The 18542-nt window shown below is 42.0% G+C and overlaps 1 protein-coding gene across 7 annotated transcripts in view; it reads right to left on the bottom strand.

Annotated features, from left to right (window-relative positions):
• LOC143824016 (protocadherin beta-16-like) overlaps window positions 1–18542 on the bottom strand; it is a 234763-nt gene that overhangs the window by 170113 nt on the left and 46108 nt on the right. Inside the window, exon 1 of one of the 7 annotated variants that reach the window (XM_077310801.1) lies at window positions 6511–11412. The exons of 5 other annotated variants lie outside the window; for them this stretch is intronic. In XM_077310801.1, the coding sequence (XP_077166916.1) occupies window positions 6511–8928 (2418 nt within the window). In that variant the 5' untranslated portion in view covers window positions 8929–11412. Of the gene's footprint in view, window positions 1–2040; window positions 4700–6510; window positions 11413–18542 lie in introns of those variants that run through there. One more of the 7 variants, XM_077310809.1, reaches the window with a different exon arrangement.

Genomic DNA, 18542 nt, shown 5'->3' with positions numbered 1-18542 from the left:
GCCCATGTGTTAAACTTGACACTTGGTATGGAGGCAATTGTGACCACCTGGATGAGGTTTCTGCCTGTTGATTCTTTGTACCCAGGTCACATAAATGTAGACACAGACAGAATCAGGAGTGTCATAGTCATAAATAATAATCAGGATAATAATCAGAATAATTCATGCTGGTGATTCCAACTCTAAGTTCCTTTTCCATTGGATAGAGGAGCAGCTCCCAAATAGTTGTCTTTTGAGGACAGAGGGGAAGGAGTTGGGTTACCTAAGGGAAAGTCTTGCAGCACCTACTTTGATCTAGCTGTAAGTACCTTATAGGTTGTTGGTATCTTGTCCTGGGTGGGGTAGATACAAGAAGCATAATTTTTTTTTCAACAAGTTCATCTTCTGTTGTTAGGATAAGATATTGTCGCAACAGAAAATAATAAAGATATTCATAGGATTGATCTTTTGAGGTCATGCAGTCCAAAGAATGGATCCAGTTGTTTAATAGTTCTGGGTGATGGGTTTGCCTTACATGTGATAGTTGAAGGTGGAGGGGAACAAATTTGCAATGTATTTTATATGATTTTTCATTACATATATATCTGTTTTATGGGTGAATAAATATTGTTGAATGATATCATTGCAACACAATACAACACCCAGAATTCTGGAAGACATTAGAAGATTCCTGGAGAAATACCAAATGGATGGTGTTCATCCCCAAAAGCTCCTTCATAAGTTACTAGAAAAGTTCACAGGATGCCTGACAATCTCCATTGCTGTTATTTGGTTTTATACCTGTGGACTCCGAATGACTAAGTGTCTCGATGTGACCTTTCTTTCGATAAAATATACATTTTGCATCCTTGAACTGGAAAACATAGCATCAGGGTGACCACTCTCAGCATGAACATGGCCTTTTCTGCGTGTACAGCTTGAAGGGTCTGAAAATGAACTGTCCAACATAGCTTCTTGGCCAATAAACTATGCTGTTTTTCTGAGACCTTGCCTCCTTCCTGAATGCGGTTGGGCAAGAGAACGGGGGCACAACAAGCTAAATTTCAATTATCACCACATTGAAGTTGGTACCCCTTTAATCCGTATCCTGTTCCTGCACACTGCACATTCCTTCTTCTACCGATTCTTCTCCTCCGTATAGCAGAGTATAACTCTACATATTAATAAGAAAAACCATATTGCTGAGGTTCTTTTCTTTTCTGTTCTTTTCTTTTCTTGTTCGTGGTGGAGGTGTGGCCTCCAGGAGAGGAGGGGGAATCATATGGAATCATTCTGCTTGTGAATTTCTTTCACCTTGGAAACCAAGAAAGGGGGGAAATGGAGCAATAGGACTTCTAAAAGAAATCGCAATACAGCAAACAGAAAACAAATTGAGCTCTGAAGGAAGTAAAAGAAAGCCTAACAGTCTCCAAAGTGAAAGTGGGTATGCAAAGGAGAAAAATACACCTGAGGGACATGCAGGGTAAAAGCAATGGAAACCTCCAGTGCATAAAATGCCCAGGAATTGGAATGGCTTATCTGCATTTGCTGAAGGGGGTGCATCCCCTATTTTCTGCTGGTCCAGATGCTGAGAGCTCTCTTCTTGCTTGCTGCAGGTGGTGGTGGCATGCTTTTATTCCCAGTGCCACTGGAGGGAGAGAGGGGAAAGGGGCTTTGTTGGGGCTGTTGAAATTTGTCCATGCTTGCTGGGCTCAAAGAAGGGTGGAGATGAGTATGATATGTACTAGAAAGGAAGATGAGCCTGATTTTAAGATACTGACACCCACCCCACCCAGCATACCATCTTTTTATTGAGTAGCTATCTTTACGAGATGCATAAAGAGGACATGTTAGATTTTGTATTGTTAGTCAGCCACAACTTGGAAGAAATCAGAATACAAAGATATAAAGCCACAGGAGTAGTGGAGAAGACGTTGAAGCCCTGGTTCAGCATTACAAAAGTTTATGTTTTATTAATTTCATGAGATCAAATGATACCTACACTGAAAGTCAAATGTTAAGATGTATATAATAATAGGAATGTCATAATTATAATCTTACCTGGTTCATGACATGCCCTTCTGCTTCATGGCTTTCTTGGGAACCAGATGCAATCCTTTGGCCACCCTGAGACTGAGCAGGCTCCAGAGAAATCACAGGAAAGAGAGGCCTGAGAAACCGGAACTCGCTGCTCAAAGATCCACCAGCTAAGCACACTTCATAGTTGTAAGCCCGGGAAAGAGATCCAGCATCAACATCTCCACAGTTCTCTGGGAAATTCGGTACCACTGGGAAATTCAGGGCGGATCTCTCTAAGTACCTTCTCCTTTTATGAATCTTGATGGCAACAAATGCCAACATGGAGACCAGAAAAATGGAGGAGATGACAGCCAAGCATATGACCAGGTACATAGTCAGGGTACGGTCTTCCTCCCCCACCACTTCCTCCTTCGGGATCTCCACCATTTTCATATAAGGGTCAGAAAAGCCATCCACGAGCAGAATGCTTAGGGTTGCAGAGGTGGACTGGGGAGGGTGACCATTATCTCTGACTCCGATGATGAGTTTCTGTTTGACGGTGTCTCGTTTGTTAATTGGTCTCATGGTTTTCACTTCTCCATTCTGAACCCCCACACTGAACAGACCGGGTTCGGTGGCCTTCAGGAGTTCGTAGGAAAGCCAGGAGTTCTGACCAGAATCTCTGTCCACTGCCACCACCTTGGTGACCAGGTAGCCAGCCTCTGCCCCCCGGGGAACCAGGTCATTGGATGGGGAGGTGCCATTTTGAAGTGGGTACAGGATGAAAGGGGCATTATCATTTTCATCCACAACAACAACTCGGACCATAACTTGGGAGCTCAGGGGAGGAGAACCGCTGTCCGCAGCCCTCACAGTCACACGGAAATCTTTTACCTGCTCGTAGTCCACTGAGCGGATGGCATACAGATTCCCAGTTTCAGAGTTGATGGAGATGTAAGAGGACACTGGTTGATCACTGACCTTCCCAGGCAAAAGAGAATAGGTCACCTTGGCATTTTTGTCCTTGTCAGGGTCCTTGGCTTGGACCAGACCTATGAGGAGACCTGGAATATTGTTTTCCCATAACTGCATTTCATATGTTGGCTTCTCAAATACTGGAACATTGTCATTGACATCTGAGATTTGGACATTGATGATTCTTGTTGAAGTGAGCCTGGGAGAGCCCCAATCTGTGGCTGTAATGGTGATGTTGTACTCTGGGACTCTTTCTCGGTCCAGGGGCTGCTGGGTCACCAACTGGTAGTAGTTATTCTCAGAGGCTTTTAGCATGAAGGGCAGGTTTGTTTCTATGGTGCAGGAAGTTCTGCCATTGTCCCCGGAGTCTTGGTCTATGATACCAAAGAGAGCGACAACAGCACCTGAGGGAGAATCTTCTGGCAAGGGACTTGTGAGCGATGTGAGGATGACCTCTGGGGCGTTGTCATTCCTGTCCTCAACCTCCACCATGACTTTGCAGTAATCAGAGAGCCCCCCTCCATCTGTGGCTTTGATCTTTATCTCAAAACTCTTCTCCTCTTCATAATCAATGGTTCCTGCAACAGTAAGGTCCCCAGTATGTTTGTTTAGATCGAATGCTTTGAGCATGTTTTCTGGCGCCTGACTGAAGGAATAGGTGATGGCTCCATAGGACCCAAAATCTCTGTCTGTTGCTTCCACTTTGGTCACAGGAGTCCCACTTGGGGTGTTCTCTTGCAGTTTCACTTTGTACACAGAGTCACCAAACTGGGGGAAATTGTCATTGTTGTCCAGAACTTTAACGATAATTTGTGCTGTGCCTGTTCTCCTTGGGGTCCCTCCATCAACAGCCGACAGAATAAGGAAAAGTTCTGCATTCTCTTCCCGGTCTAGTTGTTTTTGCAATACTAACTCTGCAGAGTTGGTACCGTCACTGTGACTTTGCACGTCCAACCGAAAATGGTCGTTAGGACTAAGGGTATAGTTCTGAACGGCATTTTCTCCTTTGTCTGAATCCTGAGCTGTCTCCAAAGGGAATCTGGTATTCATTGGTACCTGTTCAGGTATTTCAAAGCTGTATTCTTTCTTAGAGAACTGAGGGGAATTGTCATTCACATCCTCTATTTCAATTTCAATTCTATGCAGTTGTAATGTGTTTTCCAGCACAATCTCATAGAGTAAGATGCAAGGGTCCTTCTGGCCACACAGAGCCTCTCGATCTATTTTGTCCCTCAACAGGACATTCCCAGACTGGGGATCCAGGTGGAAATACTGCTTGGTGCTTTTAGAAACCAGCCGGGCCCTGCGAGCAGACAGCTCCTTCACATCCACCTTCAAATCCTTTAGCACGTTTGCCACCAGAGACCCACTTTTCTTTTCCTCGGGCACTGAATAGCGGAAGGACTCACAGATTGCTCCACAGACACACAAGCAGAAGAAAAAAGACCAACCTGACATGTTGTTGAGATGCATTTCCATTGTCTTCTCACCTGGCTTCTAGGTTCAGCTGCGTCCCAGGGTAGCTCTTTGTAAGGTAGTTGCCAGAAGTCCTTGTCTGCTTTATGTCTCCAAGGCAGATGGTTCCCTTTTCTGCATTTGTTTTAGAAATAGATGCAGAGGCTTTTTCTCCTTCTGAAATGTCTGTAGGTTTGCTTGCAGTGAAGGTCTGTTGCCTTTTGCTCAGAGACTTCTTCATCGGATGCCTACAGAGTAATTCTTGAAAAGTGTTGTCTTGTCCAATAGCACCACCTTGTGCTCCAACTATGAAGTGACTCCTATATTTTTATCATTTATTCAACAACCATAAATACCTTTCATAATAAAAAGTGAAATCCTTATTATATTTATTGATTTATTTACATGTATCATATATGGTAATAGTATCAAGATGCCTGGACCACCTCCACAGTCACTGTATCTTCAAAAACAAGCAAAATCCCAAATGTGGCACACCTGATTATTGGGTGGGAAATAATAGACTTACCTGTCTCTCCCCTATATAGCCGGATTTCTTTTAGACTTAAAGCCATTTCTATTAACAAAAGCTTATGGGTTAGAGTTAGGTTCAAAATAGTGGATTTCCTGTCATATTTTGTTTGTTTCAGTTTGTTTCAGTCTGTACTCAAACAACCAAAGGGTATAACTAGAATCATCGAGTTGGAATGGACCTACAAGGTCATCTAATACAACCCCTTGCAGGATGCAGGAAATTCACAACTACCAGCCCACCACAGTGACCCCAATTCCATGCCCAGATGGTGCCTCCCCCACAACCAGAATGCTTGGCCAATCTAGACTGAAGGAAATTTGCTTCCCACTCCCAAAGTGACAATTGGCATTTCCCTGGGCATGCAAGAAAGGGCCACAAGAGCCAAGCATCTACACAATCCCTTCTGTCCACCCACTTACAATCCACCTAAGTTCACAGAATCAGCATTTCTGTCAGATAGCTATCTAGATTCCGCTTAAAGACTTCCAACGAAGGATAACCCGCTACCTCTCAAGGAAGCCTGTTCCACTGAGGAACTGCTCTAACTGTCAGGAACTTCTTCCGGATGTTTAGCAGAATATTCTTTTGAATTAATTTTATCCCACTGGTTCCGGTCCAACCCTCTGGGGAAACAGAAAACAACTCTGCTCCCTCCTCTATGTGACAGCCCTTTAAGTACTTGAAGATGACTATCATATCACCTCTTAGTTGTCTTCTCTCCAAGCTAAACAGACCAGTCTCCCTCAACCTTTCCTCATATGTCTTGGCCTCCAAATCCCTCACCGTTTTCTTTGCTCTCCTCTAGACTTGCTCCAGTTTGCCTATATCCTTCTTCAATTGTGGGCCCCAAAACTGAACACAATACTAAATGAGGCCTAACCAGAGGAGAGTAAAGTGGTGCAATCACCTCACACAATCTGGTCAATGTACTTCTGATACAGCCCAAAATGCCATTGGCCTTTTTAGCCACCAAGTCACATTACTGACTCATGTTCCATGTATGGTTACCTAGATCATTCTTGCATATACAACTGCCAAGACAGGTCTCTCCCATCCTATATTGATGCATTCGATTTTTCCTACCTAAATGCAGAACTACATTCATCACTACTGAAATTCATTTTATTCATTTTAGCCCAATTTTCCAAACTGTCAAGATCATCCTGTGTCCTGATCCTGTCTTCTGCTGTGTTTGCTACCGCTCCCAGTTTAGTATCATATGCAAATTTGATAAGCACCACCTCTATTACCTTCTCCATATATTATATATAAATATGTTAAACATCACAACATGGACTCAACAGGACTCAAAAAAGATCCCTGAGGCACTCCACTTGTCACTCATCTCCAAGAGGAAGACAAACAATTAACAAGCAAACTTTGGGTGTAATCTGTCAACTAGTTATCAATTGGGAACAAGATGAAATCCCCGAACCCAGGGTACTCCAGTAGATGTTTTATTTATTTAGTGAGACCAAATAATAGCAAAAGTAAAATTCAAATATTAAGGAGCATTTAACAATGTAAATGGGATGACAGATCCTTACCTGGTGCATGACTTGACCTTCTGCTCCATTACTGGAGACATCTTGGGAACCCGATGAAATTCTTTGAGCACTATGGGACTGAGCAGACTCCAAAGAATAGACAGGAAAGAGAGGCCTGAGAAACCGGAACTCGCTGTTCAGAGATCCACCAGCTAAGCACACTTCATAGTTGTAAGCCCGGGAAAGGGATCCACCATCAGCATCTCCGCAGTTCTCTGGCAAACTTGGTCCCACTGGGAAATTCAGGGCAGAGCTCTCAATGAACTTCCTCCTTTTATGAATCTTGATGGCAACAAATGCCAACATGGAGACCAAAAAAATAGAGGAGATGACAGCCAAGCATATGACCAGATACATTGTCAGGGTACGGTCTTCCTCCTTTCCTATGACATCCTTTGGGATCTCCACCATTTTCATATAAGGGTCAGAAAAGCCATCCACGAGCAGAATGCTTAAGGTAGCAGAGGTGGACTGTGGTGGGTGACCGTTATCTCTGACTCCAATGAAAAGTTTATGTTTGATGGCATCTCGTTTGTTAATTGGTCTTGTGGTTTTCACTTCTCCATTCTGGGCCCCCACACTGAACAGACCTGGTTCTGTGGCCTTCAGGAGCTCGTAGGAAAGCCAGGAGTTCTGACCAGAATCTCTGTCCACTGCCACCACCTTGGTGACCAGGTAGCCAGCCTCCGCCCCCCGGGGAACCAAGTCATTTGATGGGGAGGTGCCATTCTGAAGGGGGTATAGGATGAAAGGTGCATTATCATTTTCATCCACAATAAAAACTTGGACAATAACTTCAGAGCTCAAGGGAGGAGAACCGCTGTCTGCAGCCCTCACAGTCACATGGAAATCTTTCACCTGCTCATAGTCCACTGAGCGGATAGCATACAGATTCCCAGTTTCAGAGTTGATGGAGACATAAAAGGACACGGGTTGATCACTGACCTTCCCAGGCAAAAGAGAATAGGTCATTTTGGCATTTTTGTCCTTGTCAGGGTCCTTGGCCTGGACCAGACCTATGAGGAGACCTGGAATATTGTTTTCCCATAACTGCATTGCATATGTTGGCTTCTCAAATACTGGAACATTGTCATTGATATCTGAGATTTGGACATTAATTATTCTTGTAGAACTGAGCCTAGGAGAGCCCCAGTCTGTGCCTGTGATAGTGATGTTGTATTCTGGGATACATTCTCGGTCCAGGGGTTGTTGGGTGACCAGCTGGTAGTAGTTATTCTCAGAGGCCTTTAGCATGAAGGGCAGGTTTGTCCCGACAGTGCAGGAAGTTCTGCCATTGTCTCCGGTGTCTTGGTCTGTGACACTGAAGATAGCCACAACAGTGGCTGGGGGAGAATCTTCTGGTAAGATGCTGGTGAGGGATGTGAGGGTCACCTCTGGGGCATTGTCATTCATGTCCTCAACCTCCACTATAGCTTTGCAGTAAGCAAAGAGCCCCCCTCCATCAGTGGCTTTGATCTTTATCTCAAAACTTCTCTCCTCTTCATAATCAATGGTTCCTGCAACAGTAAGGTCCCCAGTATGTTTGTTTAGGTTGAATGCTTTGAGCACATTCTCTGACGCCTGGCTGAAGGAATAGGTGATGGCCCCATAGGAACCAAAATCCCTGTCAGTTGCTTCTACCTTGGTCACAAGAGTACCACTTGGGGTGTTTTCTTTCAGTTTCACTTTGTACACAGAGTCACCAAACTGGGGGAAATTGTCATTGATGTCCAGAACTTTAACGATAATTTGTGCTGTGCCTGTTCTCGTTGGGGTCCCTCCATCAACAGCCGACAGGATGAGGGAAAGTTCTGCATTCTCTTCCCGGTCTAGTTGTTTTTGCAATACTAACTCTGCAGAATTGGAACCGTCACTGTGACTTTGCACGTCCAGCCTAAAATGGTCGTTAGGACTAAGGGTATAGTTCTGAACGGCATTTTTTCCTTTGTCTGAATCCTGAGCTGTCTCCAAATGAAATCTAGTATTTGTTGGTATCTGCTCAGGTATTTCAAAAACAAATTCCTTTTTAGAGAATTGTGGAGAATTGTCATTCACATCTTCTATTTCAACTTCAATTCTGTGGACTTGCAGTGGGTTTTCCAGCACTATCTCAAAGAGCAAAATGCAGGGGTCCTTCTGGCCACACAGAGCCTCGCGATCTATTTTGTCCTTCAATAAGACATTCCCAGAGTGAGGATCCAGCTGGAAATATTGCTTCGTGCTTTTAGAAACCAGCCGGGCCCTGCGAGTTGAGAGCTCCTTCACATCTACCTTCACATCCTTCAACACATTTACAACCAGAGATCCACTTTTCTTTTCCTCGGGTACTGAATAGCGGAAGGATTCACAGATTGCCCCACACATGCAGAGACAGAAGAAAAAAGACCAACCTGGCATGTTGTTGAGATGCATTTCCATTGTCTCCTCACCCTGCTTCTAGGTACAGCTGCGTCCCAGGGTAGCTCTTTGTAAGGCAGTTGCCAGAATTGCTTGTCTGCTTTATGTCTCCAAGGCAGATGGTTCCCTGTTCTGCATTTGTTTTAGAAATGGATGCAGAGGCTTTTTCTCCTTCTGAAATGTCTGTAGGTTTGTTTGCAGTGAAGGTCTGTTGCCTTTCGCTCAGAGATCTCCAGAAGAGGAATTCTTCCTTGAAAAGTGTTGCCTTGTCCAATAGCACCACCTTGTGCTTCCACTATGAAGTGACTCATATAACTTTTATCGTTTACTGAAAAACCAGAAACACCTTTCATAATAACAATGCAATATTCTTCTTATATTTATTAATTAATGACGATTTCTTCATATGTTGTAACTGTGACAGGATGCCTGAACCCCTTCCTCATTGACTGAATCTTTGAAAAAAGGAACACCCAAAATGAGGCACACATATACGGATGTTCTCATTACTGGGTGGGAAATAGTTTACCTGTCCTTCTTTCTCCAGATTTAGATGTTAAAACCATTTCCATTAATTAGAAATCTGAGAGATAATTAAAGTTTATGGGTTCAAAATAGTGGATTTTCTGTCATATTTTGTTTGTTTGCTTCAATCTTCTGTCATTGCCAAAGGCCATAACTATCCACATCATATTCTGTTTCTTGCCTGGATATGAGATTATTAGACTCTCTGTAATAGGGGATTGTTGTGTTTTGGGGGGATGGGGAGTGGAACTGCTGATTCCCATGAGGACTTTTTAAGTACTACCCAACAGCTAATGGTTAAATCAGTCTAGTACACATCTGTCTCGCAGTTATCCAAAGGAGTGAAGCATAGTATATATGATCATCTCTCCCCCAGCCCCAATTATTTTTCACAACTCTGTGAGGAAATTGAGAGAGGAAACTGACAGATAGTGATTGGTCTTATAAGGTTACCCAAAGCCATACCATTGGGAATATGCACGCATTCTGTGTGGCACATACCTCTTGGTATGTGGAAGTACTATTAGTAATTCAGCTGTTCAAAGTAGCATCCCTCCCCATGACATCATCATGCGCTACCCAGTATGACTAAGAATTCAGGAGGATGGGGATCTAGCAAGCCAACCATAGCCTTAATACATACCTACTTCCTCATCATGAATTTTGTAGACACAAACCTAATCCTGGCTGGCATATATTCTAGTCCAGGGGTCCCCAACCTGAGGCCCGACGGTCACATGCAGCCTCTGACCTCTTTCAGTGTGACCAGCCTGCTTTACTGCTGCTATCACCCTCAGGGCATTTTCCCTCAGACCCATAGAGTTCTTCCTGCTTCCAGAGGCACCATCTACTGCTGTTCATCTTGTTCCTTTCTTGCAAAAAAGACATTATTTGTTTTGGTCTCCATGGATACTTCTGTCAGTCCCCTCTTGTTATTATCCTCCATAATAGCATTTTGGACATTCTACGGCTTTGATAGGCAGCAAAGTTCAAGTTCCCATACTACTCAGCTTTTTAAGCCCTCCATGAATTACCATGTTGAAGCTATGTATGTATATAAAGAGGGTAAAGTCACTGTGTGAACGAGTTCAGGAGATGTCAGGTCTGCTTTTGCAAAAAAAAAACAACAACAAGTGGGAAAAGGACAGTAAAAGACCAGGTATTTTTGCAAAAAGAGGATACAAAGTGTTTTGCATACTGTACATTTCTAGAGGCTCCACGAATCAAAACAACTAGCTTCCAAAGTTACTGGTTAGGTTGATGCTGCAAGCAAAATCAATTTCTTTCCATAACAAGACCTGGTTGTTCTGACTTCTGGCCTTGCTTGTTTCTGCCTCTCCTCCCTTCCTCACTCCAGCTAGGAGTCTTCTTATACATCTGTGATTCCAGGAGCCGGTAAGTGGCCTCTTGAGAACTCTCTTAGCAGGGAAGCTTATGGCATTCCCCTTCTCCCATCTTCCTCCAGCCAAGTTTCCCTACCTCTGGCTGCCATTTTACCTCTCATGATTGAGGCTTGGCTGGCAAGCAGTAATGTGTATGTGTACCCTGCATATAATTTCAAGCCAGTTTAATGGCAGATCTTCTGTTCCAGATGGAAGGTTACCCTAATTCACTCTTTCTGTCTATTTGCCTTCAATTGGAGTGCCCCCAATTTTTAATGTATTACAATTAAAACGCAGGTGTATATTTAACCTTCAAGGGACTGTATTTATTAAGAAATAAATCTCATAGTATTCTATGTACTTAGGATTGCAACTCTACCATCTGACAGGCCAGATTCACAATCCATTTTTTAATTGTTCCTAGCCTATGTATATAGCCCAGTGCTTCTGAACAATATAGTGGATGGGGGGAAGGGGGTCTCTTTTCTTCTTTGTCATGGTCAAGTTAAAAATCCTCAGATAATAGCAGATAGAGTGGAGTGGATTTGATAGGAAACAGAGGAGTTAGGCCCTTAAAATTATACTAATATTTTTATTTATTCAATGATAACACTGAAACTTGCAAACTTAAATGGACTCCGGGGAATGGTAGAGGACAGGAAGGCCTGGAGGATCATTGTCCATGGGGTCGCGATGGGTCGGACACGACTGCGCACATAACAACAACAACAACACTGAAACTTTGTAACTGCTGCTCCGCTAAAAACCCTGCAGGATGTCTGCAAATGGAAGTTACGTTTCAAAGAAACAAAAAAATTGCAGATGAGAGCCATATCATTAATGACAAATGGACTACTGAGTACTTCTTTGTTTTAAACAAGGATAAAGCAATTTGCTTGATATGTTTTGAAACTGTCTCAATATTAAAGAGGTATGATATTAAAAGGCACTTTGAATCCTGTCACAAGAACTATTCAATATATCAAGAAGATGTACAAATGAAAAGTCTCTTAAAACTCAATGTTTTTGAAGAAAAATAGTTTTAGAAAACATGTTGAAGAGAACTTGTATACTGTGAGGGCCAGCTATCATCTTCCTAAATGTGTGGTAGACCATTATCTGATGGTGAATTTGTTAAAAAGTGCATGGTTAAAATAATGGAGGAAATGTGCCCTGAGAAAGTATCTTGCGTTAGTTGTGTCAATCTATCTGCATCAACAATCGCCAGGCATGTTGAAGAACAAGGCAAAAAGTTTTGATCTTTTTTCTTTGGCAATAGATGCAAGCAATGACATTATAGACACTGCTCAAGAACTAATTTTTATCAGGGGAATCGATTCCAACTTCAGAATTACAGAAGGGTTGTGTGCACAGCAGAGTTTGAAAGGCAACACAATTGCAGAAAACATATTCTTGAAGGTGTATAAATCATATCTTGATCTGAGTTGGGATAAATAGAAAAACATCACAACCAATGGTGCAAGAAGTATGGTAGGAAGTAAAACTGGTATAATTGCAAAAATCAATGAAGAACTATTGAAATTAAATAGTACACTTCCCATGCAATTTCATTGCATCATCCATCAGAAAGTCTTGTGTAGCACGATTCTTCAGTAGGAAAGCATGATGCATATTGTTTTAATTAATTACCTCGGGCATCATGGCCTCGATCATCATCAGTTTCAACATTTTCTCTCAGAGATAGATAAAGAATATGGTGATTTACTGTACCATGCAGAAGTCAAGTAGCTTAGCAGAGGCAAAGCCCTCAAATGTTTTTTCAGTCTTCATCATGAAACTGATGTATTTCTTAAGGAAAAAGGAAAAGGTCAAGAAGCACTTTCTGACCCTGAATGGATTTTTTATTTGGCTTTCTTAACACAAAGCATCTGAACTCACTGGACCTAAGGTTGGAGGGGAAAGGAAAACTTGTGTATGGCATATATTGAACTGAAAGCTTTTGAAGCAAAACTAAACATCTTTGTGAAGTAAGTTAGTTAAGGTAACTTTTAAAACTTATCACGCTGTAATGGACTAAAATTTGAGAAGGATGGGAGTTTACAATTCAATGTTGGAAGACACATCAAAGCACTGAATTTATTGTAGGTGGAATTTCAGAACGGAATCATTGATTACCATAAGGTTGGAAAGGAAATAAGAATGTTTCAGAATCCATTTGAAGTAGCCAGAAGATGTGAGTAACTTTTTTCAGATGGAATTGATTTGCAAGGCAGTGATCATCTCAGAGACATTTACAAAGGAAATGGTCTGCTAGATTTCTATTCTGGTCTACCTAGGATATTTATCAACCTAAAGAAATTTGCTGCAGACATGTTCACAGTCTTTGGCACCACACACAGGTGAACAAACCTTTTCTATGATGAAAATTGTGAAATCGAAGCGTAGGTCAAGGCTTATAGATGAACATTTACATGACATTTGAAGAGTGTCTGTCACAAATCTTGACTTGGACATCAATGCCTTGGCTAACAAAAAGCAACCACAAAAGTTACACTGACTAGGTAAGCATGTGTAGCTAAATAAAAGGATTCCACAGTAAAATATTGCTCCAAAATGGATTGCAATAAAGTTAACATTTCTTCATTTACTTTTGAATGTTTACTTTCGATCTAAATAAGTAGGTTAATAATTTTGTTACATTCTGGTTCAAGATGTGGCCCTCTTTAGGTACTGGGCACGCTAATGCATCCCCCATGTGTCAAAAGGTTGGGGACTCTTGTTCTAGTCCAACACTTTCACTACTACAACTAGATCTTCCTTAGATCCTGTCCATTATATCCAAATAAGACAAATTTTGATCTAAAAATAATTATTCATACGATATAAACACACACAGGATATTTGCATAGAAAACCCCAGAATAGAAAGAAGTTCTTATCTTTCCAGATCTTTAGAAGATAAGAATGAAGTGATTACTTTCAAAGTGGCTAAATACTCCAGTTTGATAATACAACCCTGGGAACAATGATTAAAATGTAGATGTATATATTCTGGGTAGCCAAGTATATCTACAAGTATGCATGAGATTTTTATATATATATATATATATATAATTTTATTATTTATTATTATATAAAGCATTTACAAAGAAATTGAGAAGAAAAAGCGACCAGCTGATATGGTTTGCCATCTCTTTTAACATACATATTCAGTTCCCATCACATATTATTCCTAATCTAGAAGTTTTTACCATTTTTCTTAGCCAAGTGATTGTTAATACATATGAGAGTATGATCTGTTATAAGAATACATTCTGTTATTATCTTAAATGATATTAGGTCAGTCTCCTTCATAAATTGGCCCTGACCCAAGAATTACTACTGCCGTCGTGTTAATGCCTATGAAGTATGGTTTGTCATCCTCTTTTAGCATACATATTGACATACATATTCAATTCCCATCGCATATTAATCCTGATCTAGGAGTTATTACCATCTTTCTTAGCAAAGTAGTTGTTGATACATATGAGGGTATAATCTATTATAAGGATATATTCTATTATTGTCTTAGATGATCAGTTCCCTTCATATATTGGTCCTGTCCTAAAAGTTACTGCTGCTGTCTTTCCCACAGGAAGCCAGGAGAATACTCCATTGTTCAACTCATCCTTCAGGTGGTCGCAGAAAATGAAATTGTGTTTTTTTCCATAGTAGAGTGTTTCTGATTGTCCTTCTGTCAGGGCCAAAGAAATCTCTTGCTTGCAGTCACCTTTGAGTAGGCTCTGAATCCTTTGTCAATCTGGATCTCTTCCTCTGGTCGCACAGGAATATCTCCTGATAGCTTCCTGGTTGCTGTCGCTTTTGAATAGACTCTTTTTATTTTGCTGATCCAAATCATTTCCTGCTCTGAATAGACTTCCAGGTTTTCGGTACTTTCCTTCCTTGAATCTGTTTTCCCAGGTTCTTCAAAGGTACTTTGGGTTTTTACATCTCTGGCACTCTCTCCCTCCAGTTGATTAACTTCCAGACTTTGAAGTTTCGTTTGATTTATTGTTAGCTGAGCTACGTCATCAGCTGGTCTCTCCGGACCATGGGCTCCATCCAAAAGCTCCCCCTTAGTCCCACGGATTTCCTTTTCCAGCTTATTGACTGCTTTCAGTATCTTTGAGTTTCCTTTGCATAACAAATGGAAAAGCTGTGCCTTAGTTAATTCTTCCATAGTTCTAGGCAGTCACAAACTATAAACAGAAAGTCTTGTGAGGTCTCGTGGGAGCACGAGCGATCCCAAATTATCAGTTTGTCGATCTCCGTATCAAGTCAAATTCCCCCACTGAACTTTCACCAACAAATCTTCAAAGCTCTCTCTTTGTTTGGTTAGTGGGTATAATTAGCTGGGAGTCTCTCACTCAACGAAAGAGGGAATTCACTTGTGAATTGGTTGGGGGAGGGGAGGGAAGAGCTTGTGGGAGAAGAAAGAGAAAAGCCAGAAAGCTTTCAATTCTTACTGTTGCAGATTCCAGCTTCTGTCATCGCTCCTGTCGATCTGGTAAAAGATGGTCTGGGAAGAATGTAAGGTCAGCTGGTCGTTTCAAGCTTGTAAAGTTGTTTGCGACAAGGACGCCATCGTGACCTTGAGCACAGGCCGCTATTAATCCGGGGAGTTCGGTCCCCCTACCTCCCCATGGATCTGTAGGACCCTCAGGATGCCGTTCCCGGTTCCTGGGGCGACTGGTGAGCAGATTTGCGTATCTGCTCAGGTCAGCCAGGTGCAGAAGCTCCTGACCCTCGGCATGGCTTAAGAGCTGAACAGAAGTCCAGCTTTTTTATGGCGCCATCTTCAGTCGTCTCCTGCATGAGATTTTATTTAAGTGCCTTATCAGACATACTCTTCTTTACATTGCTTCGATGGTACTTTCTGATGGTCTTGGACCTTATAGTAAATGATACAATGGTTATCTGAATAAGTGTCCTAGCTCGAACTTGAGAAGCCCCAGTGGATCGCAGCATTCTTACATGAATAGTGGAATCTAATATATGTCAAGTGGTGCAGAGTTTTGAAATGGCCTTTTCCTGACTCTCCTTTCCTGCTGCAGTCCACAGAACTTAGAACGTCCTCAGATTCTGCTCCTGGGGGCTGGGGGATTTTCACAGGCAGGAGAGTAGTCAACTATACAGAGGAACAATACCAGCAAAAATGGCTCTCACATCTATTGATGAAGACAGGTGAGGCCCATCAACAGAAAACAATGGTAGGATACAAGCCCATAATTAACTATCATATAGAAATACTAATAACAAACAAAGTTCACAGGGCAAATCCCTCAGTGTTTGTGACAGAAAATATATAAGGTACTATAGACCTAGTCAGTAATGGTAATGCAATTTCCTTTTGGTCTCGTCTTCATGATACACTTAGCTGTGGTAAAGAGGGAAATTAGGTGAGACTGAGTGGTAAACCTTGAATGATCCAAGCTTCTGTTGTTGTTGTTGTTGTTGTTGTTGTTGTTGTTGTTGTTGTTGTTGTTGTTGTTAGGTGCGAAGTCATGTCTGACCCATCACAACCCCATGGACAATGATCCTCCAGGCCTTCCTGTCCTCTACCATTCCCCGGAGTCCATTTAAGTTTGCACCTACTGCTTCAGTTATACCATCCAGCCACCTCATTCTCTGTCATCCCCTTCTTCTTTTGCCCTCGATTGCTCCCAGCATTAGGCTCTTCTCCAGGGAGTCCTTCCTTCTCATGAGGTGGCCAAAGTATTTGAGATTCATCTTCAGGAACTGGCCTTCTAAGGAGTAGTCAGGGCTGATCTCCTCTAGGACTGACCAGTTTGTTCGCCTTGCAGTCCAAGGGACTCGCAAGAGTCTTCTCCAGCACCAGAGTTCAAAAGCCTTAGGATCCCACTTTCACAGCCATACATTGCAACTGGGAATACCATAGCCTTGACTAAACGCACTTTTGTTGGCAGGGTGTTGTCTCTGCTTTTTAGGATGCTGTCTAGATTTGCCATAGCTTTCCTCCCCAGGAGCAAGTGTCTTTTCATTTCTTTGCTGCAGTCCCCATCTGCAGTGATCTTGGAGCCCAGGAAAATAAAATCTGTCACTATCTCCATTTCTTCCCCATCTATTTGCCAGGAATTGAGAGGGCCGGATGCCATGATCTTTGTTTTCTTGATGTTGATTTTCAAGCCAACTTGTCGCTCTCTTCCTTCACCCGCATCAACAGGCTCTTTAGTTCCTCTTCACTTTCTGCCATTAGAGTGGTATCATCTGCATATCTGATGTTGTTGATATTTCTCCCTGCAGTCTTGATCCCAATTTGTGACTCCTCTAATCCCGCCTTTCTCATGATATGCTCCGCATACAAGTTAAATAGGCAAGGCAACAGTATACTGCCTTTCCGAACTCCTTTCTCAATTTTGAACCAATCAGTGATTCCATGTTCAGTTCTCACTGTTGCTTCTTGACCTGCATATAAGTTTCTCAAGAGACAAATAAGATGCTCTGGTATTCCCATCTCTTTAAGAACTTGCCACAATTTGTTGTGCTCCACACAATCAAAGGCTTTAGTATAGTCAATTAAGCAGAAGTAGAAGTTCTTCTGGAACTCCCTAGCTTTCTCCATGATCCAGCGTATGTTAGCAATTTGATCTCTAGTTCCTCTGCCTCTTCAAAATCCTGCCTGTACTTCTGGAAGTTCTTGGTCCACATATTGCTGGAGCCTAGCTTGTAAAATTTTGAGCATAACTTTGATAGCATGAGAAATGAGTGCAATGGTGCGGTAGTTTGAACATTCTTTGGCATTGCCCTTCTTTGGGATTGGAATGTAAACTGACCTTTTCCAATCCTGTGGCCATTCTGTTGTTATACACACCTTCAAACCTTGTGGTACTGAAAAGAGTCACCATTGGACTCAGGAACAATCCTTACATATATGCGGGTGAACATTTTGATTGACACCTCTGGAAAGTTCTCAGTCCACACAAAGACCTGGTAGTGCCACACATCTATCAGTTTGAGACCCATGTGATAACTGGCTTTTTTCCCATATTCAATTTGACCCCAAACACAGATTTTCCCAGTTTTGATTAAACTGAAACAAGTAACATGGTTCCTCGGGCCCTCGTTGTAATGTCTATACGCTCCATGCACTTGAATCAAAACCCAAAGCTTTAGCTTCCGCAAAGTGGACAAGAATACACTGGGATACTCTGTACATAGAATTTGTCATCAGACAACTTGGGATTATCATCATTCATGTCTTCTATCCATATTTTTTAAAAACCTGCAGAATTCAAAGAGGTGTTCAAACAATATTGGAGACCATTGTCAGGAAGCATCAACTTAGAGATTCCCATTCTAGTTTTTAACAATATATTCAAAGAAATATTGATTAATGTTTTTGGAATACGGCTGGACTTTCCAAAGAGACATCTCCCCAGTTCCTGGTTTTCAAATCCTTCTGTACTTTAGTAATAGAAGAATCTGATTTCCATTACCAATAGAACAAAGAATTGAGATATTAATCAGTCCCAACATCAAAAGCAAGATAAATACCACACGTGCCTCCTAAGTGGTTTGTTACATGAAGGGTTGCTGATACTGAAAGCACATACATCACACAGGTACAGAATCAAATATCACATAATTCCAGGGATGATCAGGGCCATAGACATCATTGTGTCCCATATGCTCTTGCAAATCTCTCTTCTTAGGACTTGCTTATGAAAAGAGGTGGCCCAAATGTTCACCAGATGTCTATGGCCTTCAA

This window comes from Paroedura picta, chromosome 14 (genome assembly GCF_049243985.1).
Source record: "Paroedura picta isolate Pp20150507F chromosome 14, Ppicta_v3.0, whole genome shotgun sequence".
Lineage (NCBI taxonomy): Eukaryota > Metazoa > Chordata > Lepidosauria > Squamata > Gekkonidae > Paroedura > Paroedura picta.
This window is presented reverse-complemented; position numbering and strand designations above follow the sequence as displayed.